At 37.9% G+C, this 24,751-nt stretch overlaps 1 protein-coding gene across 1 annotated transcript in view; it reads left to right on the forward strand.

The window, feature by feature from the left end:
• Positions 1–24,751, forward strand: part of ADAMTS5 (ADAM metallopeptidase with thrombospondin type 1 motif 5) — a 42,244-nt gene that overhangs the window by 16,009 nt on the left and 1,484 nt on the right. The window contains exons 3-7 of the mRNA XM_032191351.1: positions 12,332–12,499; positions 17,998–18,281; positions 19,891–20,074; positions 20,474–20,649; positions 21,517–21,692. Of these exons, the coding sequence (XP_032047242.1) occupies positions 12,332–12,499; positions 17,998–18,281; positions 19,891–20,074; positions 20,474–20,649; positions 21,517–21,692 (988 nt within the window). The remainder of the gene's footprint in view (positions 1–12,331; positions 12,500–17,997; positions 18,282–19,890; positions 20,075–20,473; positions 20,650–21,516; positions 21,693–24,751) is intronic.

A 24,751-nucleotide genomic window follows, 5' to 3' on the forward strand; every position in this document is an offset into this window, starting at 1 on the left:
AAAAATGATGCTTTGTTATTTCATGTACTTCCCTGCATCACAGAAACATCTGGAGGAAAGTGTTAAAGAACCCATGATTATCCATGATCTCAACATTTATTTAACATATTTTCATAGGTCAGTGCTGGCATATTGCTAATTCATATATCCCTTATTAAAATAACTGTCAGGAAACAAAAATAACTGATTTTAATTTTTACTCCAATACTCTAGCCTTTTGATAGGAGATTTTGTTGTTTTTATGATGCTGAATTATAAACCAGCCTATGCATCCCCTAAAGGTCTGTAATATAACAACTTCTAAAGATACAATCAACACATTTCAAGTTACGTTTAACGTCTCTCTTGCATAATGACAATTCTCTGTTTAGTAGCCTGGTGTTGTGTTTCGTCATGCAGTAGCTTTCAGAAGTCTTTGATGACTTCAGCCCTTCCTATGCTGGAGTCCTGCATGCTTCAGTGCAAACAATCCACCAGCCTGAAGGGTGTATCATCTGCAAAAACAAAATAAGAAGAGTTCAGGAGAAAAGAACTGGAGCTACTGCCAATTTTATCAATTGGTAATTGAGATACCGAAATTTGGTGACTGCCAAAATCACAAACTAAGTCTTAAGGAAAGTCAAGGATTAAATTTGCCTCTTGGGTTTCAATCTACTCCTTAAACACAAAAGCATCCTTTCTGCAGTCTTTAAGCAGGCAAGGCTCCAGTTTAGCTCAGTGAAAATTACATGAGTTTAATAACTTAAATTACATGCATCTTTATTCTTTCCATTAATCTTCATTTTTTTTTTTTAAGAGGGGATACAGAGAAAGCTCTGCCTTCTTGTCCATTTGACCTTTTGCAAAGTTCCTATTTCTCTATTATATAATTGTGCTGGCATGCTATTACTCCTTGTATCCTCCTGAGTAATATGGTTTACTGATCTTCTTTCCAAGTATTTTATTTTTAGATTATAGCTTAAAAAATTCTACATGGAACTAATTAAACCTCTGTTCATTAATTTTCTTTATCTCTAACATGTGACTTTTGAGATAGAAAGACTAAAGGGGAGGCATAAAAGCAGTCTTCAAATATATCTAATAATAGTTGCAAAAATTTGCATAATAAATCATTCTCCATGTCCACCTGGGACAGCACAAGGGGTAACGGCCTTTGCATTGCAGCAGGGGAGCTTTTCTTTAAGCGTTAGCCAAAGTCATCTAACCATACAGACAGTTCAGCACAGGAATGAATTGCCTTGGGAGGTTGTGAAATCTCCATCAGTGGAGGCTTACAGGAGTCAGCTGGCCAAACAGCCATGGCTTAGGGGATGCTGATCCTACCTCATGGCAGAGGGATGGACAAGACGACTTTTCAAGGTCTCCTCTCAGCCTCATTTTTTTTGTGGATGTTATTCCAGCCTCCTCTCCAGCTGTGTTACATAGTTGAACACCTAAAATCAAGGACCTGTACAGAAACTAAAACTAGAGAACAACATTTTTAATGGCAAATCTTTTTCCGTATGCCACCATTCTGTGGCACATACCATCACTGAAGACAACAATGACATGAATGCAGTCAACAAAGTGTAGTGATTTTATTAAAGAGCACAATTTTATGTAAGGAGACCATTTCAGAACTGAGGTATCACTCCTGGAGTGAACTGAGGCAGTTCACTGAAATACATCAAAAATACCATTATACAGAGTTCTGAGTGGGGTTGAAAGTATTTCTTCAGGGCCCGAGCCTGAAGTAGAGTTGTAGAAAGAGGGCCATGTATACCACATCTAACCTATGTAAACTTTAGAAAAAAACTATATGACTCTGACCCTTCTGCAGGAGAAACTGAAACCAAGAACAATATGTATGATGTTTAAGTAGTAGTCTTGCTTTTGATGTACATAGGAGAACCAAAAATACTCTAATTCCATGTTTTACCACGTGTGGTCATTTTATATGCACTCAACATAATTAAGTACAGAGTCATCTTTTCTTTGCCACTACTGAACATTTAGCCCTTTGATTTCAAGGCTGTCAAGATAAAGCAGATAACAGAAAGCTTCAGACTTGACAGGTACAAATCTTTTGTAGCCTTTCATTTCAAGGGGGATACATTGCCAAGGGCACAGAATCTTAGAGGAACATGAAAAGATGATGAAGGATATTTGACTTTCGTATTATATTTCTTTCATGACAGACAAAGTTTAGGCAAATATCCAGGTAGTGATAATTAGACAGAGTTGCTTTCTTAAAACAACAAAAAAGGGAGTGTGAGAGAGAGAGTGTAGAGTCATCCAAATCTACTCTGATGACGTACATCAGGAGTATTATTTGATTCCTTCTCTTTGAACCTTTTTTCAAGGTTCTATTTTAAATTCCATTAGCAGAAGCACTTGATTTAGGCCCTCATCAACATATCCCCTTTGCTTACAAGAGAAGATGGACAGTCAAAACTTCATGAGAGGTGAAAAGTAGGGCAGAAACTTTAAACGATGTTTCAAAACACAAGCATCTGATGTACAAAAGGGTGCTGGTTAAAATTTTTGACTAAAAGTTCCTCATTTGTCCTATAACAGTGTGATTAACTTCAGTTAAATGCAATACATAATTGTTCCACCTGCAGCACACATGGCGATTAAATCTAGCATTTTTAGTGAAACTGAGCCAGTTTGTAATGGCCTTTGTGTGGATAATTGGAGATAGGGAAGGAGGAAATTGGTATGATATGGAAAAAATGAGTCCTCAGGTCCTGAATATGCTTGAGCCTTTCTTTATCTACCATGTACTGCTGAGTCTGACTAGATTAGGGATCTTTGCCTTCCCACCAACTGTGAAGCAATCCTGAAGAGAAGCGAGGGGGTTGAGGGCAAAATTCTCTACCAGAGACTTCAGGAAGCGACTCAGACACAGCAGCAGCATTGCCTGAGTTTTCAGAGGTTTTCTGGTGTTATGTTGATCTTTGTATATGTGTAACCTCATGAAGAATTGGATTAAGCAGTGCCATGCTTTGAGAAGCTGCTGTGGATTCTGAAACATCATAACATGAAGCAAAATAGATAGAGTGAAGTATCAGTATCTGTGCAACCATAAGGGAATTGAGAATGAAGCAGGGTTTTGCCTAATGTTTCAGAACAGTCATTATCAATACAAGTTCGCTTTGTCTGTGTATGCCTGAACCCACAGTCTTCCATATTGCAGAATAAAGTAGGAATTGATTTCCTCTTTGGCAGATAAACACTATCAAGTAGTTTTTTTCAAGTTAGTACTCCAACCGTATAGAATCACAGAATTTCTAGGTTGGAAGAGACCTCAAGGTCATCGAGTCCAACCTCTGACCTAACGCTAACAGTCCCCACTAAACCATTTCCCTAAGCTCTACATCTAAACGTCTTTTAAAGACCTCCAGGGATGGTGACTCCACCACTTCCCTGGGCAGCCTGTTCCAGTGCCTCACAACCCTTTCAGTGAAGAAGTTCTTCCTAACATCTAACCTAAAACTCCCCTGGCTCAACTTAAGCCCATTCCCCCTCGTCCTGTCACCAGGCACGTGGGAGAACAGGCCAACCCCCACCTCGCTACAGCCTCCCTTGAGGTACCTATAAAGAGCGATAAGGTCGCCCCTGAGCCTCCTCTTCTCCAGGCTGAACAAGCCCAGCTCCCTCAGCCGCTCCTCGTAGGACTTGTTCTCCAGGCCCCTCACCAGCTTTGTCGCCCTTCTCTGCACCCGCTCAAGCACCTCCATGTCCTTCTTGTAGCGAGGGGCCCAAAACTGAACACAGTACTCGAGGTGCGGCCTCACCAGAGCTGAGTACAGGGGGACGATCACCTCCCTAGCCCTGCTGGTCACACCGTTCCTGATACAAGCCAGGATGCCGTTGGCCTTCTTGGCCACCTGAGCACACTGCTGGCTCATATTCAGCCAACTATCCACCATCACTCCCAGGTCCTTCTCTGCCTGGCAGCTCTCCAACCATTCCTCTCCCAGCCTGTAGCTCTGCTTGGGGTTATTGCGCCCCAGGTGCAGGACCCGGCACTTGGCCTTGTTGAACTTCATGCAGTTGACCTCAGCCCATCGGTGCAGCCTATCCAGATCCTCCTGCAGAGCTTTCCTACCCTCAAGCAGATCGACACACGCACCTAACTTGGTGTCATCTGCGAACTTACTGAGGGTGCACTCGATGCCCTCGTCCAGATCATCGATGAAGATATTAAAGTATAGAAGAAGGCAGAATTACCAAAAAAAAATACAGGCAGCAGGCAATGTAATGTATTCGTTCTTCCACTATCTACTCTCCTGGAGTTCATTCATTTACAATAAGCTACAGCAAATTATATTCCTTGTGAGTTACTCTGAATTGGGAGACATGAAATGGGAATTGCCACATCCCACTTCATTAAAATCTTGACTTCACTTGTACACGTCCCATAGCATAGCAGATGTAGCATGGACAACATATTTTAATGATAATTTGAGTCTTTGTGGTCACAGTGGTTTCTATTGCCTAGTCTGCATTGCCTGGACAGAATCTTGCCTGCAAATTGTCTGTCTGACTGGGGTTATGTATCTGTGATCTCCCACAGAAGTCTGTTATAACAAGACGTTTCAGTAGAAGTTTGTTTTGTGTAAAGTCTGCAGGACTGGTGTATGAATGTCTGATTGTGGCTTTTTTTATGTCTGCTCCTGAAAAGAAACTGCACTTCAGACTATTGTTTCTTTCAGTCCGAAGAATTCTTTTAAGCCAGAAATATTAAAAACTGCCTCTGGGCTGGGGATTTAAAAGAGAGAGTGATTTTTTTTTTCCTTTCATAAGTGATGGACAGCAGTCAAAGAAAAAGAATATTGGAAGGAAAGTTCAAGTATGAAGAAAGGGGAATAGCCAGTTTTACATTCTGTGAATGTTTTTTGTAAGCTTGTGTAATTCAAAACACTGCTGTTTTGTAAAAAAAAAAAAAAAAAATTATTAATTGTTATTGCTTAGGTTCATCATTTGTTACTCAAAATTCCCATGACTACTTCAAAAGGATTTCCATCTATGAGTGATACCACTGTGCAGTTCTTAACGAGGAACCAAGTACTTGTACAAATTGGAAAAACAATGCATGCAGAAAGAAATGGCTTTATTTTAAAAGAGTTACTGCATGCAATCTGCTATTAGAAAAGGAGGGAGCAAAAGGATTGCGCAGAATGCATGGGGTGGTGATTAGACCAAGGAATGTTGAGCCAGGAGGTTCCTGAATCCTGATCCCAGGAGATACGGTGACTCACTGGGTAACCTTGGGCAAGTCACTTGACCTTCTGTTGTACCTCAGCTGTCCCCACTGAAAATTAGGTGAAAGGCATGAGCTCACTAAAAAACACGTGCTTAATCTGCACTGAGCTTTTCTAAGAAAACAAATTACAATGCCTGTAGCATTTTTTAATGTGCTGTGTCACTTCGCATGTGTGCTGTGGTCAAATTCAGTGCAAGAGCAATACTTTGGTATGCTTTTCAGATCAAGTGCTAGAGATCTTGGTACGTCCATAAACAAGGGTGTTTCCTCCAAAAGAATGAACCATCATGGTTTACATTTTAGCAAAAGCTGTCCTTTACTTGCCATACATTGGTGCTGCTTTTTGCTGTCTTTATTACTATGCTTGAGATATCAATGGAAAATAAATGTGATTATTGTAATTTTTGCACCCTATAGACTCAGAGAACCTCTACAGATAGTCTGACAACATACTTAAAAAAAAAATTTGGAAATATCCAAACTTCTCTTTTGCTTCCCAGTGTTCCTGGGAAGAAAATAGCTGCTGTATAATGTGCTTTACCACATATCCAGCATAGTTCTGATGTGCTCCTGATTTACCTGCAGAGCTCTTTGCATCCTGATATTTAGCGAGGACAGAAATTTTATCTGACTTTCCATAAATGCTTTGGCGTATTCCCACCTTATTTCAGGAATATATGGCCCGTTCCTACCAGATGCAGGAATTCATTTTTGATCCCATTGGGGTTGTTCCCTGTTGGGCTGTAGTAGGTGTTGGCCTTCAATAGTTGTTTGGGTAAGGAAGCCTGTGTAGTGCAAGGTTCACTATCAGGAATGCAGAAAGTGAACTAGGGTCTGGGGGCTGATGGCTGCTGCTGACTCTTTCATTTCTTGTCTGAGGATCTAAACAGACTGAGCTGTGCCAAGAGTCCCTTGCAGATTACATTCCAAAATATATTAGGGTCCAAAGTCTGCAGGTTGCTTTCATACTGTTCTGACAGTTTACTGATGTAGTCACACCTGCTCTTACCTCAGGGGGAGATGAAAGACTGTTAGGAAAGGCTGTCAGTCCTTCTAGCTGGTTGGTCTTTTGGCCATTTGGGAAGGGAACAGTTTACAAGAAGACTAGCTCCTCTTCATTTGCATGTAGGGTAAACCCCTGCCTCCTCTCCATCTGTTTCTTTTACCATTTTGTGCATTCCTACAGCATAACTTAACTAAACACCATCCTGCTGGTAAAATTATATTATGTCATTTTCACTCAGTGGGAATTGTCAACACCAGTAAGATGCTTCATTAAGTAGAAAACATGAGATGATCTACTAACCCGTTCTCAATCAGTCATCATTTTACACAGCTGCTGGGAGCCCTTTTTCTTTTTTGAATAGCCTGGTTTGAAGTTCTCTAAATTTGGCATACTTTTTAAAAGCTTTCATTGTAAAATTTGTGTTCTTTACATCTCTTAGCTTTTGCCCAAAGCTTTCACTGGAATTAATTCATGCTTACATAGAGGATCTCCTGAAGAATCACCTATAACCTTTTCACTTTGGTTCTTATGACAAGAAGCACCCTTACCAGTCAATGCCAGTAACTACCCTAATATCCTGAGCAATATGTGATAATACCAGCATGCTCATGCATGTGAGTGGGAAAGGGACAGACTTTTCAAGTAGAAAGGGAAGTGTCCCTACCTTAGTTCTTAGATCCAAAAGGATGAAGGGCACTGGTGTAGAAGTACTCTGTTGCTGTTACATCTGTACTAAAAATAGAATACCTTGGAGGTCACAGATTGCTGTGATATTTTGATTTTTGATTGTTTCTAATGAGAAGCCAAAACAGTTTTAAGAGTCATTGGAAGTTTGTCATATATTTTAAACTGTTTTGAGTCTGGCTATAATGCTTTAAAAGTAGAAGTTAGGATGGAGAAAGATTTAGGTTGTGATAAGAATTGGGAATTTTAGTTTCATAAAATTCTTTCAAAGTTGCATTCTCAGTGTTTGTAAACATATATACGAAGCTAACAGGCAAATCAATATGGACAGATAGAATTCATATATTTAATGCCATGAACAGATATTACCTTCACTCATGTCATTGATGGCTTATTTAGAAGCTCAAATGCTGACAATCAGAGTTCAATATTTTGGAAATTATTCACTGTTTCTTTTCTTATGCTTGTTCAAAGATTTTTTTTTTTAATTTTAAAAGTAGTCAGAGACATTTACAAATACTTTGAGAAGCTTCACAAAAAGCTTAGGTATGCTAAGTCTAGTGTCTAGTTCTTATCATGCATTAGAACAATGGCCTAATTTAATATGACAAAATAGACACTTTTAATGAGGTATGTCCTCAGTTCACCTCATTTATCACCATGAAGTTTAGAAGTTACAGTGCACTCTAATTAAAGGTGAAGCCAGTAGCTTGACACTTTCCAGAAGATGACCCTTTTTCAGTTTCCTGTACTCTTGCCAAAGTATTTAGGCTGAAATGTTCTGTGTTGAATAGTTGCCTGAGAAGCATTTCATCTTATTTATTCTGAACTACAGAGACTGTCCAGCCATTTCCAAGAGGGAGATTAATTTGCAACCATTTTATGGGGAAACTTGAAGCCTCTCTGCTCAAAGTGAAGAGCTTGAAATTTGACTATAATGTTGCTCCTTGTTTATGAAGGATATTCTTTTTTGTCCTATACAGAGGAGGAAAAAGGAAAGGAAGGAAACTAATTTCAGGATGCAGTTCAGGAGTTATATTCTTTGTAGAGACAGTGCATCTTGGAGGTGTTGTAGCTCAGGGCTGTTGAGTCTGGTCAGGGCTTTCCCTCATCCTCAGCAGGCTGCTCCACTGCTAGGTCCCCAGCACTCCAACATCAGCTGTGCCGATTCCTGCCCAGGGAGAGGTCCATCCTCATTGTGTTCAACTCACAGAACACAAGAGAGGATGGTTGGGCTGGAGAGAAGAGTAAAGAAGCACAAAAACTACACCATCTTTAGGCCTGGAAGCCAAGAGCAAGCTCAAGCACAACATACTCAGGTGAGGGGCGTTCACATTGCCCAGCTATAGGATTTCATGGTTTAATGTGCTGTGACCAGATTGCTCTGACAGCTAGGTAGTCTAAGCTAAGTTGTTTTTTTTTTTTACAAATCTCATTGCAAATGGAGCAGGGGCTAAAAACTGTGGGGGAAAAAAAAAAAAAAAAAAAAAAGTTTTCATGTAGGATTTCTGTCAGTTAGGAATAGAGAAGAATGATTAGGCAAGAAAGGGATTCTTATAGAAGTGAAGTTGTATCTTAAGTAAGAGCATTGCAGTGGTACAAGAGAGTGTTAAGGTTAAGAAACTTGAATTCAGCCCTACAAGACTCAATACTTCATATCACAGAGTTTGGAGTAGTTCTCAGTGATGGTACAAAATGTTGAGCACTCTGAAGAATTAGGCTCTCTAATTGCTGTTTCAGATCCAACTATTATTCATATCCTACACCAAACATGCACTCTGTGACATATAGCATTACTCAGATGTACCTTTTAGAACTGTCCTCCAGCTTTTGTTATTCACACAGAGCTGTTCAGTACCAAGTACAGTGGCTTAAAATGAAACTTCTTTTTCACTAACAGAACCTCATTACTTTGTTTCACAAACATGCTGCAGTGAAGTAATTTCTTGCAGTGTTAAAATTAAAACTATGAGCCATCTTGGGACAATAAATACAAAAGCATTCTTCCTGTGACCTTTAAGCATACAAGTTGCCTCAGAGAAGGTTGCTATAGTGAGACTTAGGTCTAATCAACATGGTATTTTCATTTTTGTTGGGCTTATTTTGTGCAAATATTTCTGTTTAATTGGTTGGAAATATATTCATATTCAACTGGACAGATTCAAGTAAATCACAAGAAACTGGCTGAAACTCCTGAACAACTCAGCAAAACAGTGTATATGCAGACCTGATTGAAGTGTGGAACCACGCTGTATATACAGGAGTACCTCAACAAAAGTTAGTGGATGGGTCTAAAGCCCACTCTAGTAAATGTTTGCTTATGTTTGCAGAATACTGGTGTAACTTGCTACAAAACGTTACATAATGTCAGCAGAAAATTGTTCTAGTAATATTACTACTAGATATTTGTTGAGATTCATTAACATGTCAGCTGTGCTTGTTGTTCTTCTCAGACATGCAGTGTGACCTGGTGCCATTCACTGCATTAGCATGAATACGAGCATAGTGATAACATCTTATATAAAGGCAGCCAAAACCAACACCATCTTCATATTTCCTGAAGATATTCATTGTCAGCATATTAAGACTTTGGCAAAGTTGGAGGTAGCCCTCATTGGCACAGTAACTGCTGATTCATTAAATGCTTAGCCTGTGACACCCAGAGAATTTGTTTAAAGTTAGAAGTGATGCACTGATTATTTGGTTATTTGTCAGAGAAATGTGTCTGTTTGAAATAATAGTCCTACTAGTGAATTATTTTGCTCAACGCCAGCTTTTGGCTTAAATAAAACAAAGATGTCATATCTTCAGAGCAAGTATTTTGGTAATGCTATATCAGATTGAAATTTGGCATGTACCTTCTGACATTCAGCCTGTTTGACAGTGCAAAATAAAAGTAGCATTATCTGGCCCGTATATAATAAGCATCACCAGAGGAAAGTGTTTTTACCTATAAGAAAATAATAGTCCTGAATCTAGCATATGAAACACAGGAGTAATTAGATGTGCCTTTGGTATAAAAGTTTGAATCACTTTGTTCCTGTGGGAATGTATTTGTGAACGCAACAGTGCAGCATGGCAATAGCAAATAACAGCAAGGAAAGGGGTATTAATTATTTGACTCTTATCACCATTAACCCAGGTAGCTTGAATAAATTCTTGATAGCTTGTATAATATTATAGGGCCTTTTCTTCAAATAGTAGCTATAGCTGAATGATATTGGTTAATTGATGGTTGGACCAGATGATCTTGAAGGTCTATTCCAACCCTAATGATTCTGTGTTTCTATGATAATGTGTGCACATCAGGAGAAGAGAGGAATAAAAGAAATGCTCTCTTCATTCTCCTTCTCCCCTCCAGTGCAGATTTAGTAGCTGTGGATGTAAGACTGTCTGTTCTTTGTCATCACTGGTTCAACTGAAATGACAGATCAAGGGCCTCTTGTCACATCTGCTGTAGCTACATCCTTAGGTCAGGAACCCAGCATCACTGGGAGTAAGGCTGCCAGAAACCATGATTTCTGGTCTTCTGCAGCCTTATCATATATTTCTGATCGGATAGCTATTTTCCTAATCTCAAGTATGGCTAGACAGTGAGTTTTGCCTCCATCTCTTTCCTCTTGGCTTCTCCCCAAAAGCAGATGATAACAATATAGCAGAAAATAGATATTTGCTGATACTCTGCTTTTTCCAGACTGTATTGTACGCATTGTAATTGTTATTACTGTTGTCATGGCTATCAGAGTATGATATTCTGCCGTTCTACTTTTGCCACTTTTAAGCTAGGGTACAGCAGTTATACTAAAACATAAAATTATGTCACATTTATTCCTCTGCAGTGGCTGTGATGGGCTGGTGGTCTTTGCCTTTATCATTAAAGCCCTCTTGGTCAAACCCTGGATGTCCAACAAACCATCTCCTGGGCTGTGAATGTTAAGTTCAGGCCTGAGCTCCCTACAGCTTTGGTACCCATTCAGTCTTCTACCTCTTGGATAGTAAATTGGCAATGAGATAATCCATTGTGGGCATGGAAATGTTAAACAGGATATTTACAGAGGGAACAAAGTGGGTTGCCTGCAATCTGTTATTGTTGCCCAAAGGCTAGAGAGGGTAGGGATCTTTGAACTACAGTGAAAGTTGCTGCAACGTTTATAGGAAATAATCTATCACTGGAATGAACTCTACCTATCATATTCAAAAATCCTGAACTCTACCTATCATATTCAAAAATCTTATTCAGGATTTTTGCAAGTTACATCATGTGCTGCTCTGTGTTCACATTGTTTTGTGTTCTGTGATATAAATACCCAATACCATATAGTTTTAAAAATAAAGCTAAAACCCTAACCAAAGCACCCTCCCACAAAATAAGGCACAATACATGGAAGAGGCTATTGGAAAACATTATTCCAGTTGTTTGATATATTGTAGAGGGTAGAAACATAGAATCATTTAGTTTGGAAAAGATCTCTAAAGGAGGCTGACTCAACTTTTTCCCTCGGCAACCCCTTCCAATGCCTTACAACCCTTACAGTGAACATTTTTTTCATAATATCCAACCTAAACCTCCCCTGGTGCAACTTGAGGCCATTTCCTCTAGTTCTATCATTTGTTGCTTGGGAGAAGAGTCTGCTTCCACCCTGCTACAACATCCTTTGAGGTAGTTGGAGAGAGAGAAGGTCTCCCCTAAGCCTCCTTTTCTGTAGGCTAAATAGTTCCATTTCCATCAACTGTTCCTCATAAGACTTGTTCTCCAGGCTCTTCACCAGCTTTGCTGCCCTTTTCAGGACATGTTCCAGCACATTGATGCTGAGTACAGAGGGACAATCACTTCTTTAGTCCTGCAGGCCATGTTATACAATGCAGGATGCTGTTAGCCTTCTGGCCACCTGAGCACACATCTGGCTCTCATTTGTCCAGGTGCCACTCTTCAATGAGGAGCGCAGTGTAAGAATTCACATACAGTTTGCTTAGTTACTCCATAAATAAAAATCATTGTGTTCATTTCGAAAAATCATGTAACACCTTTCTAAGAAGTCACAGAAGTTCTTTGTAGAGTGAAGTATCAGTCTTTCTCGCAGCAGATGATTTGGTAAACATTGAAAACTAAATTCATGGTTAATATAAAAAAGTACAGTTCACCGTAGTCTTCATCAGATCTAAATCAACACAATTTCATGGCATATAAGCTGCGGACATTTCTATATGTAATGGTATGAACTGTTACACCTTTTTTGGTTTTGAGCAGATACCAGATTTCAAGCTTTTGGCTGCTGTTGGAAATTTGAGAAAAAAATAATGCATTTCATTTTACTTTGACTGTGAGCTCCAGCTGGTAAACTCTGCTATGGATAATTGTTTCATTTTATATATTTGTTTCATTTCTACAGGCCACTTGCTTGGTCTCTCCCACGATGACTCCAAATTTTGTGAGGAAAACTTTGGCTCCATGGAAGATAAGCGCCTAATGTCCTCCATTCTGACTAGCATTGATGCTTCCAAACCCTGGTCCAAATGCACTTCAGCAACTATAACAGAGTTTTTTGATGATGGTCATGGTATGTATCTTTTGCTTCACACACTTTGCATCAGTTACATGTCAGTTTTTGCTGCAATCCATTTTTGCAATAAGAACACTTTATGCCAGATTTTTCTTTCCTTGCTCATCTTTAGAACTATCTTGGAAGTGCTTGCAAAACAAGGCGAAAGTCTAAAAGACTGTCAGGGTCTCACCCCGACTTTGCATGGTTCAAATGCACAAGAAAAGAACAGAGTTGATGGAGCATGTGCTGGCAGTAACTTGTTTTGAAACAGAGTGTGTTTTTTTTCTTTTTTAAACATGAAATTAGACTTTTCTTCCCTAAAATATCTAAAATATATTTTTTTCTAAAAATTTAAAATATAATCTAAAATATAATATAGTCTAAAAATATAATTTTGCCACATATAGGAGTTCAGAGAGTATTTTAAACAGAGGACACAAGCAAATTCCTCTTCCTCACAGCAATTGAGGTTACTATGATCTACATAGCATTGGACTATATGAGCAATGATAGATATGAGCAAAGGGTATATGTTCTTCTTACCATTTACAGCATTTATTATTACAATATTTATTATGTTTATGTAAAGGAGCCATAAGCAAGTATTAAGACTCTTCTATTCTGTGCATGAGAAAAGTTTGCTTCTGCCCCAGCAGCTTACCCTCCAAGTCTTAGAAGTAATATTCGTTAAACATGTCATTTACCCTTTGGAGAATAAGTACAAAACTTTCATTTTTTCCACCAAGTAGTAATAATAGTCTGCACTCTTAAATGAATTTTAAAGTCTGCATTGTGCTTCCAAAGCAACTGCAGTTCTTAAACCGTTCAAATTCCAAAAAGCTGAGATAAAAATGACATAACTGAATGAATGGATCAAGTTGTTATAGTAACTGAAATACTTATGGATAAAAAGTATGGTAAGTCTGCTGAATGTAAAGTTTTTGCTTTTAAATATTGTGTTGGCTAATTTTAGTGCTCTCTGAAATATTTTCTCCTTTTTTCTCCTATCTGGAGAATGACTTCATTTTTTCTCTCCAGTTTTATTAGATCCATTAATCTGTGCTGTCCTATTTTATGGTCCATATTACTCTGGCATTGACTTAATATTACCAAGTTAGTTTCCACATGTGAAGAGATCTTTCCTTTTTGAGTTTAGGTACATTCATTGCCTTTCTTCTCACCTGGGAATTTTACAGTATGTGTTCACTGGGGTAAAAAAGGGACCTTCCTCACCACCCATGTATGACCATGTACAGAGTATAAAGATCTATGAATATATCTGTCTGTATGTATCTATATCTATCCTCTTCTGTTAATCTCCAATCCAAACTGAAATGTTGTATTCATTTTCTCCCTTTTTTTGTGATCTGGATTTTTCACCTTCCTATGCATCCAGCCAGCTACTTCCTCCAATAATAACAAAAAGAAAGAGCATTTCTACCATACATCTTACCTTTGGCTTGTTTGCACTGCAGAATGCTCAAAATTTGGACTTTTATCCATGGTCTGATCCTAGTCTGAACATGGAAATTAAGCAGGGCTGTAACAATTTGTCCTACAGGTCTAAAAATATGATTTTGCCATTTTTTTCAGCACAAGTCGGTAGGCGCTTTAAATCGTTAAGGGCTGCATTATGGTTTCCATGTTCAGCATGAGTGTTGCCTTCCTGCACAAGAAGTTTAGTAGTCCTCCATTGCTGACACTTTTCACAAAGTCATGTATTCTTTGCTGCACACAAAATGCTTAGGATCTGTCAGTTTGTTAACGGATGGGTTAGGGTATATTGCCCTTTCTGATACTCATGAGTAGTTACCACTCAGGCGTGTAGTCTCGAAGAGTTATCAATAGGACAAAATAACTCACAGAAAATGTGAACCTCCAGTCAGATCTATGAACTAATTTTGTTACTGATACTATTGCTACAATTTCAAAACTACAATTTTTAGGAAATCTGTTTTCTTGATAGATTAAGCCTTCAGAGACATTGTCTACATAACAGCTTTCCTTTTCTGTTGAAGTTTAACATTTTTAGCTATTTATTTTAAATCAAAGATTTGTCTTGGCAAAACACAAATACAATCTATGAAATAATGATGAAGGTCAATGATTTAAAGTGCAGTTTCTTCAAATTATTGTGCTGAGAGGACATGTATTGTTATAGGAATGGAACTGCTTCTGGTTTTATTTTCTTCCAGCCAGTGAATAAATCCATAGCTCTGTAATTCTCATTTGTAACACATACTGAGTATACCAAAAGCCACAGAACCCTAGTAGAGCATGACGCCACCTTTCAGACTGCTTTGGGCTGATAATAAAACAGAGCAAATGTGCCATATTTCCATGTTTGCTTCAGAATGAGCATACTTCTGCTTTTGGGGTTCTTAGTTTTTTTTCCTTAGCTGTGGCAGATGTACTTACTTATTACTTGTGTAGCTACCATGCTTTCTCTCCCTTTTTGTTTTAGATAAGGTGCTCTTTTGTAGTCTTCCCACTGAAAGGAGAAAATCCTATATCTCTCGAGTACTGCTAGCAGAGAACAAAAAAAATACCCATTCAGATGTACTTTTGAGGAGTGCTGCAGGCATAATGTTGTCAAAGAAGGCACAAAATATCAGTTACAACAGAATGATGAGAAAATGCAGATCTTCATATACCAGGCTTTCTTTTAAGATGCTTGTGAGTGGTTTTTGTATAGTCACAGGAAGTTTATGTGGAAAACACTGAGCAAGAAGAGACTCTTCCGTTCTTTAATGTGCAACATAAGCATTCTGCACAGTGCTTTTGATTTGAATGGGCATGAGCTTATGAAGTGTGCTTTGTGATAAACCAGGCATAGCAGTATTGGTGTGAGGAAATAAATATATGAAGTACTTCATCCACTGCTCCTTATGACTAAACAAAATGAAATGTGAATAAAGTCCAGAAACCTGGATCTTTGAGTGGTATTTTATTATAAACAAGTAGTCAATATTGTGTCAAAGCTTTAAGTTATCTATATAGATTTAAATACTCGCTCCATACCACTCTAACAGCAAACATCATCATAACTCTTGAATTTTGTGACATCCATTTGTCAAGAACTGAGATTCGTATTTTATATATTTGGAAAGTTGTATTGATAAGTAGATTCATCTTATAAAAAGTGTATATTTGCTATGTAGGTAGCTCCACCTAAAGCAGATTTTTAAGTTCCCATTGCATCATGAAGGGGAGTACTCAATAGCATAAGTGGTTTGATGTCATCAGTTGCATTAGTGGCCCTGAATTACACCACAGACTCGTTTGCCTGTACTAACTAGTAAAGCATATGACAGCTGACTGAATTGCAGACACCAGCATTACATACAGTTATGGTCAGCTAAGTAAATTTCAGTATAAATGTCTCACCCAAGGTCAACCAGGAGGGCTGGGGATGATCAATATGCTGATTCTCTGTCTCCCGAGGCCCACTCTGAGAACTTTAATCATCGTTGTCATCATATCACCATTTGTTTTACACTCATAAGATGACCCCAGACAGCAGTTTGACATTTAGAAAGAAAATGTTCAATTAGTGTCCAGAATACAGTGACATTTATTTCCATCTGCTTTTAGCCAACTCTTTCCTAAGATGATAATTGCGTTTATTGTCATGCCAGCCACTAGACTGTAGTATTATTGCTTGCAATTTATTGTGTTTTGTCAGAGTGCTTGATGTTCTTTGTAACCTGAAAAAAAAAAAAAATTAAAAAAAAATGAAAGGACTATTTCTAATTTAATTAATTTATATCCTGGTTATCTGCTTCCTGCACAAATTTTATTCTGCCTTCCAGGCTATATTGCACATAACACTGAGGAAAGAGAATGAGGTGTCTTGATTAATACTGTCATCAGTCAAGTATGTTGCTCTAGACCAAGGCACCCTAATGTTCTTTGATACTCAGGACAAAAAATGAGAGTAGTAGTACATACATGTTCTGTACATTATAATGTAGTGAATTGCTGTTCTTGCTTTTAAAAAATAGCACAACCGCAGGAATAAAAAAATCTGTGCTTCTTCACTTTTTACCATATCTTTAATATTTTATACTATAAAAGACTTTGAATGCTAGGATACTTTCAAATGCCTTTATCTCATGATGCTCAGTTCATCGGTTAGCATTGGCACACCTTGTCTCTATTTAAGAAGCTAGCATAATCCAGATGAAAGATAAGGCTAGAGTAAATCTGGGTCAGCAAAGGATAAATACAAAAAGTTTAACAAGATAGATAGCTTTTTGGTAGTAAGCGATGATGTAGAAAGACTTTTTGGCTCATTTGGCTAATTGTCCTTAGCCTTAAGAGGGGACAAAAAAAAAAAAGCTACAGTGTATGTTCTAGAGGGAAAACAAAAGCCATTGAGTGATGGGGTATTTGATTTTCTTAAATTCACTGCTGTAGCTAGTTCCAGTTAGTTTAAACAGTGAAGTTTTTCTAGATAGCCTTTTTTCATTCATGATCCAACCAAAGAATACTGGTGTATGTTGCAAAGTGATGTAAATTGTGTTAAGTTATTTTGGCCAAAGATAAGTGAAGCTTGCCCAGACCACATACCCCTTTCATGGGGTGTAAAAGAGATTATGCTGAATAAATAGTTCTGCATGTCAATAACTGAGTTTTTTCAATAGTAAAAAAAAAAATAATAATAAAAAAAAAATCTATTAGTAGCTTGTCTAGAACCTAAATGCAAATTCTCATTTTCAGTGTGCCAGACAAATTTTTACTTCTGCAGTATATTTCAACACACATATTCAATTCTGTATTTTATATTTATGCTATTTTTTCCTTGTCTGTTTTTTTTGTTTGTGTTTATTTGTTTTGTGCATGTTTGTATAAAATTGATAGCCCTCTTCAAACTAATTCCAGAAGCCACCAACTATCATTCTTTACAAGGGAAGCCCAGTCCAGATTTACCACCAACATTAGTTTCAATATGCAACTTCTGTTTTTCCTTTGATCTTTTTGTGGGTTTTTTTTGTTTGTTTGTTTGTTTTTGTTGGTGGTGGTGGTTGTATTTAAGTGCCTCATGAGCTAAATGTCTGTTCTTTGTGATTTTTCTGGCTTCTCTTTCTCAGTAGTACTGATGTTTTGGCTCAAAATTCAAATGGGAATTTTGTTTACTTTTCCATGAGTCTTGATCATTCCTTAAATCACATATTGATAGAGTGGAATGTATTCGGAGTCAATTCAAATAAAGGAAAACAGAATGAAGGAGCAAAGGACCTGAATAAAACCAATTTACACTCCTGGACTGGAAATAGCTTGACACCTGGTATACTCCTGGGAGACACAACAGTTGCAATATGACCTTGTACAAAACCTCAGAGACCTGTACAAAACCTCAGACACCTCAGAGAGTCTTTCCACTGGCATCAGTGTCCTTTGACACTGTCATTCTCACTGTCATTATCAGTTCTCGTAATATGAATGACAGACTAGTAGCACTGCAGAGAAAACAAGGTAATGAGTAATAATAGATTGGATTGCTCTTTTAGGTAACTGTTTGCTGGACCAACCAAGAAAGCAGATCCTGGGCCCCGAGGAGCTTCCAGGGCAAACCTATGATGCCATTCGTCAGTGCAAATTGGCATTTGGATCTGAATACACGGTGTGTCCTGGTATGGATGTGTGCTCTCGCCTGTGGTGTGCAGTTGTTCGTCAAGGTCAGATGGTATGTCTGACTAAGAAGCTGCCTGCTGTGGAAGGGACACCATGTGGAAAAGGAAGGATATGCCTCCAGGGAAAATGTGTTGACAAAACGAAGAAAAAATACTACTCAGTAAGTTACCTGCTATGACCCTAGGGAATTTTAGAAGGAGTAACCCTCAAAGGCACTGATTTTTGTGGGAGGGAAAGGGACTTGACAAAAGTCAGATTGAAAGTTACTGTATATTTTAGCATGTAATTGGAGTGTTACTGGTAAGGGATGCAGGAAAAATGCTACTAAGTTTCAGGAAGTTTCATTCAGGAAGTTTTCTTCTTGAAGTACGGAAGCCTTCGATCATGGAAAACTGAGAACATCCTTTCAGACTAGAGGACTCACCCATTCAATAAGTCAGGTCTCAGGATGTGTGGAAAGATTCTCAAGGAACTATTCATAGCTTCCTGACTTCTTGGCAGTGGACTCTGAGGTAAATTAAATCTGTAAATCTAGTTCACAGCCCTCATCCAGAAGTGTCCAGGGACCTAACTGTAGTGAAGAGAAAGATTGATGACATTCATACAGGATACAATTTCTGGATCAGATAGTTTGTACTTATAGTGACAGAGTCCCCTCTGTCAACTTAATAGCTCTTAAGAGTCCCCAGGTTCATGAGAGTGGCCAGGTTCATGAGATTGCCAACTGCACAGTTCAAATGCTTTGAAATTAACTTGGAAGACAGTAAGTAGCACTGCCCTTTCTGTTACACCTACAGGAGAGAGACAGCCTTGCAGAGCTTTGCGAAGACACAAAATATGAGAGTCATTCAAATCAAGCTACAGCCTTTGTAACACTCTTTTTTGTAGAATGGTATATTTCTTCATGTAATGTCTGTTAATTGTTGCAATATTGTATTTAGGGAGCCAAAATAGCAGAGTTGCAAACTGTATCTGACGGCTCCACCTCTTGCCAGTATTCTTGAAATGTTAACTAGTTGGTTCTGAAGGAACTTTTACTCCACTTTCCCTGCCAACATTTTTGTTTTATGCCTTTATTTACTGCCTTTAAAACACTCTGAAATTCAATATGATTTATTTACAAAGGAAAAAACAGCAGCGATCACCTGAACTTAGACTTAGTAGACTACTACCACAATTTGGACAGATAATCCATTTGGCAAAACTGTGGGTGGTTTGTTGTATTTGTAGCATGTGTTGTATTTGTAGCATCCCTCATCAACATAAGGGATTTTGCCTCTTGTCCTTTAGAATTCAGCATTCAGGTATGCTTAAGAACGCTTGCATATGTTGTTTAGAGCAATACCTATTCATCATAATAATTGCATTTATTATTCGTAGGTAGCCTTATGAACATGTTCTGGGAGCTGAATCCCCTGGAGCTAGTTTATGGGGGCCTGTTGGTGGGAATAGCAAAAAATAAGAGAGCAGCACATGAAAATATAGTCCATATTTCTGATGCATGTATTTCTACAATGAGCGGGCTGAAGCTGGCTTTAAGAGTAAGGCCTATATTGTGCTTGCATGCACAGTTACAAATCAGGTGCCATCAATCTGCAGATAAAAGACAGAAATAAATTTTACTGGGAAAAAAGAAGGCTCGAAAGCCTTTTATCCCCAGTTAAAATGACCAACAAAATGCCTTTTCAGTTGTGGAAAACATCAGCAGTTTCTCTGAGATTTAGCACTTTTATTCACACCCTTACCTCCCACTGTTCTATATGTTTCAGGCATCAAGCCATGGTAACTGGGGGTCCTGGGGACCTTGGGGACAGTGCTCCCGTACCTGTGGTGGAGGCGTTCAGTTTGCGTATCGTCACTGCAACAATCCAGCTCCTAGAAACAACGGCCGGTACTGCACTGGCAAGAGGGCCATCTATCGCTCCTGCAATGTCACACCCTGCCCAGTAAATGGTATGTTATGTACTTGCTCCAGCCTCTGTTTTCATAGATAGTAAATATTGAACATCTACTGAGAAAAGAAACAACAAAGATCTATTGTACTTCCTTTAAAATGTGCTTACCAAGGCAAGACATTCATCATTCATACAATATGTTAATTCTTCCCCCAACCCCACACTGACTGCAGACAGAAAGGACGTTGAAATGAAAAGAAATTTGTCCTGGAAAACGAACCATCATGCTAGCTCTAGTCCTTCATAGCATGGGAAGATTGCTAAAAAGTTAAAAAGAGGTGAAGTGTTGTAACTTCAAAAATCAAGTTAAAAAGAAATTGGAATAATATGTGTGAGTGCGTGATGATTTTTATAGCACAGTCTGCAATAGTCGCTAATGATTTGAATAATTCTACAGCTAAATCTTTTCGACAAGAGCAGTGTGAAGCAAGGAATGGCTATCAGTCTGATGCAAAGGGTGTCAAAACATTTGTTGAATGGGTCCCCAAGTATGCTGGAGTGCTTCCTGGAGATGTTTGCAAGCTCACCTGCCGAGCCAAAGGAACTGGCTATTATGTGGTATTTTCTCAAAAGGTAATGGCATCTCCAATCATGACTTCATGTTCAAGCTGCGAAGTATTCTGTATCTTAGAAATCTTTCCGTACAGCAAGGGAAAATAAGTTAGTCATATGATTCAAAGTTTTAACTGTGTCATTAAATATAATGGTTTGATCCAGTGGTTATACAGTAGGACCAGAACTGACCTCTGAAATTAGTCAAGTATTTTCACATTTCAATATGTGGGTTCATAAAAATCTGGGTCTGTTAGTGGATTCTGCACAGGTTTCTTTTCAGTAGTGGATAAATGTTTTTTTGCCTGCAGACTCATTTGTGAGTCTGGTGGCCTTTGGAGGAGAAAGAGTGCCATGAGTAAAAGAACAAATTTTACCCTGAATTTAAGGGAGTCTTAATATATTAAGGGAGTCTAGAGTAACTCATACAAAGCCAATTAATATAAAATAATTAGCCAATTATTGTAGATTTGACTTGCAGTGATGCAATTTGAACTAAAATGTCTCCTACACTTATATCTGCAGTTTTCTGCCTCTAAATGTTATGAGGATATATGCATTAATAAGGTGAACTGATATGCTCAAGTGAGAGGCTATATACAAGTACTGATATCATTATTATTAATAAACTGTAAGCTCATCATTAAAGTCAGGGTCATTTTAGTGTTTTATGCTAGAGTTATCTGTCACTGCTTTCAGCCCCTGCCTAAACCTCATCTGCTTTAGTGCTGTGAATGTTAGAGAAACTCAGTCTGGGCTGCCGGGATAGGAACTCTGTTCTGTATGGGTCACGTAAATAAGTAACTTTTTTTACCAGTTAGATTCACAAACCAATTTATTTTTATTTTATCTGTGGTAATTTTAACTAACAGGCATTTGATTACCTAGGTAACTGATGGTACTGAATGTCGACCATACAGTAATTCGGTCTGCGTCCGGGGAAAATGCATCCGAACTGGTTGTGATGGCATCATCGGTTCAAAGCTCCAGTATGATAAGTGCGGGGTATGTGGAGGAGACAATTCCAGCTGCACAAAGGTCATGGGAACCTTTACCAAAAAGAGGTATTGATCTAGAGTATTAGCAAATATTTAAAAAATACTTGCTGTGCAAATAGTATCTCTACTTGTCTGTGCCTTCCTTCCTTCCTTCCTTCCTTCCTTCCTTCCTTCCTTCCTTCCTTCCTTCCTTCCTTCCTTCCTTCCTTCCTTCCTTCCTTCCTTCCTTCCTTCCTTCTTTCTCTGAATTCAATTTACTTGATGTTTACAGATATTTACAGCTGGCCTCTTAATAATACCCTGAAACTTGCAAATAATCACCTGTCAAAACACTGTACCTAGTTCATTTCTGACATAAAGTACAAGTGATACAGGTGAGCAGACTAAGGCATAGAATCTTATGTTATTTGCCAGTCTTGCTGTGGCAGATGACTTGTGGTTTGTAGAGGAGAGAGGGAAGGGAAGAGAGGGATGCATCAGACAGTTGTTGAGGTCAGAATACTCCGTGTGTATCTGAAACTGCATTTCCCAGGTGATGCTGCGTTAGGAAGTTATGCTCTGGGAATCTGTTTGATCTCATCTAACTTTGAACACTAAGTATATCCCACCTGATTAAGTGACAGAATCCTTGTGTAAGTTAGTGGAGAGAAGCAGCAGACAACATTAGAGTACAGCTGTAAAAGTCGTCCTTGGCAGCTGAGAGGGATTATACCCTAAAAATACCTTTTCACACCACTCAGTATACAGGGAGCTTAAATGACTAGATGAAATGTCAGAAGTGGCATTTTCTACATCCCTTAGTGTTCACTAGGATCATACTGATCTCCAGATGTACTTCTTTTAAGTTAAAATATTTATAGCAGTTATCTGTAGGACGTTTTTCTGTCAGAATATTCAGCTTTTAACTACAATACTTCTTAATATGAACAAAAGAAAAGCAACATCCCCATGTTTTTTCCTGACCATATTGAGAGCAGCAGCAAGCTTTTTACAGATTACCAATGTCAAATAAGTCTGCCTTCTGTCTGAATTCTTGTTTCCCTCCCCCTTCCATTCTTAAGGTTCATAAAAGAATGAGATTTTTTTTACTATCATTTGTATAGATTCCAAGGTTTTAGAGGACCACTGTAGTGACCTACTCTTAGGAACTTTTAGCTGAACATTTATACTCAGCATCTTGCAACTGAATTAGTGTACCATCTTTTAAAATTTACAGAAACTTTATTTTGCTTAGTATCTTCCAAATTAGCATATGGAATGCTACTACAAGTTGAAATCTGAGTCCTGAAATGACTTTTTATTTCTATACATTTCAACGTACTAATTAATAGCAGTCAAAAATATCTCTGAGTGTTTTTTTTTTTTCCAAAAATAAATATAACCAATATTCTTCTCAGTAAACCAATGATTACTCACCTAGGGATGCCAAAACACCTCTTCCAAAAAGAATGGAATTTCCATCCAATTTAGTACTTATATAAACCAGATCTATTCTAATCTGTAAATATTGAAATGTCTGAGCTGTCTAAATGAAGAAGGCAGTGCAAGATATTCATGTGCTTTAGCAATGATCCTTGTGGTGCAGACCGGGCTCCAGCAAAGATGCTAAAGGGACTCCATGAATTTTAGTGAAGCCAGATTTGTAGTGTAGATATACTTGGAATCAGTGAGATTCTACTGTAATTATACCTATGAAGGTACCATCTTATTCTAAAAATCATGACTTTAACTGAAATGAGACCAGTCAGAGAATAAAATATTAATTCAACCTCAGTGCATTTGAAGAGCTGTCCCATATAGAAAGTAATAAATAATCAAGCAGTTCTAACTTGATTTTGATTGAATTTGCATTGTCAAGAATTTATTTTTTACTGGGAATATTGTTTGAGATGATTCCTTTATGCAAGTGACTGACTTCAAAAAAAGAAAAAAAAAAAAACTTCATTAAAATAGTGAAATCTCAATTGTCTGTAAACTATTTTTGTATATAAAAGGGCAGTGGCTCTAGTAAAATTATCTTTCTCCACTGAAAAATAGCAGCTCCCTCTTTGCTATCCACTATAAACCAACCTGTATTTTAAATGTACAGGGAAATTATTAAATGTGTAAGAGAAAACTAATATTTTCCATTGTAGACAATTGCCATAACAACATTTGTTTGTACTTTTTTCCCTTAGAGCAATCAAAACACAATCTTCTGGAGAACTCTTTCGTAATAACTTTTTTTTTAAAAGGCTGTAAAGTTAAATAGTCAGAAGTTGGGAAATAGGAGAATGAAAGATGCACATGCTTCTTTTTGCACATGAAATATTGAAGAAAATGTTGCGTTCTCTAGCATTTCTTTTAATTTTTGAAGAAATGATTTTGTAACTTTAATAATATGTTTTAACAGAGCTCTTTTGGCAACTGTTAAGTAAAAATATTTGTGCAGTGCTGTGGAGCAGAGTCACCCATCCTGTTTTTTGCACCATATTCCTTCACGTTTATAGAGCTGCTAAATCAAGGGACTTTTAGTAGTTGTCCTATAACTGCTTGAAATAGCATGGGAATAGCACTAGTGTTTAATCTGCAGTCTCTGCAGTCTTTACTTTTGCAACCAAAAATTTGCAAAGGTAGTAGTCTATTCTTTAAACAATTCCAAGGGACCCCATTCACTATTATACATTTTAAGTATATTTTCTCATTCCCTTTCCTCTAGATGTTTCAGCACTAACCTTTTCAGATTTGAGGTACTTGCAGAATGGTTTTATCACAAAATTAGAAATGAAAATAAATGTTTCCAAAGTCCAGCTGGTAGCTTACAGCTTTGTACAGCATTCAGACTTTTCTGTTTATCCATACAGTTAAAACAAATAATATACTTGAGATAGTAAAAAATTTTAGCACACTTGCAGGTTTTGAATGCTTGTCACTTTTGGTAGAAAAGTTAAATATCTTCTTTTAAGTCTGCATTAAAACATTTCAAAGTAGAAACTAAGAGAACTTCGTGGTACAAATTAAACATTTGAGTGTACCTTGTGTTAGACACTTAACAATTAATCTTCGGCTTTATGAATTTCAAAGTAAACAAATTTTTTCTCAGTGATCAAGATTATTTTAAAATGTTCCCAAGGTACCTCTATCCA

This window comes from Aythya fuligula, chromosome 1 (genome assembly GCF_009819795.1).
Source record: "Aythya fuligula isolate bAytFul2 chromosome 1, bAytFul2.pri, whole genome shotgun sequence".
NCBI lineage: Eukaryota > Metazoa > Chordata > Aves > Anseriformes > Anatidae > Aythya > Aythya fuligula.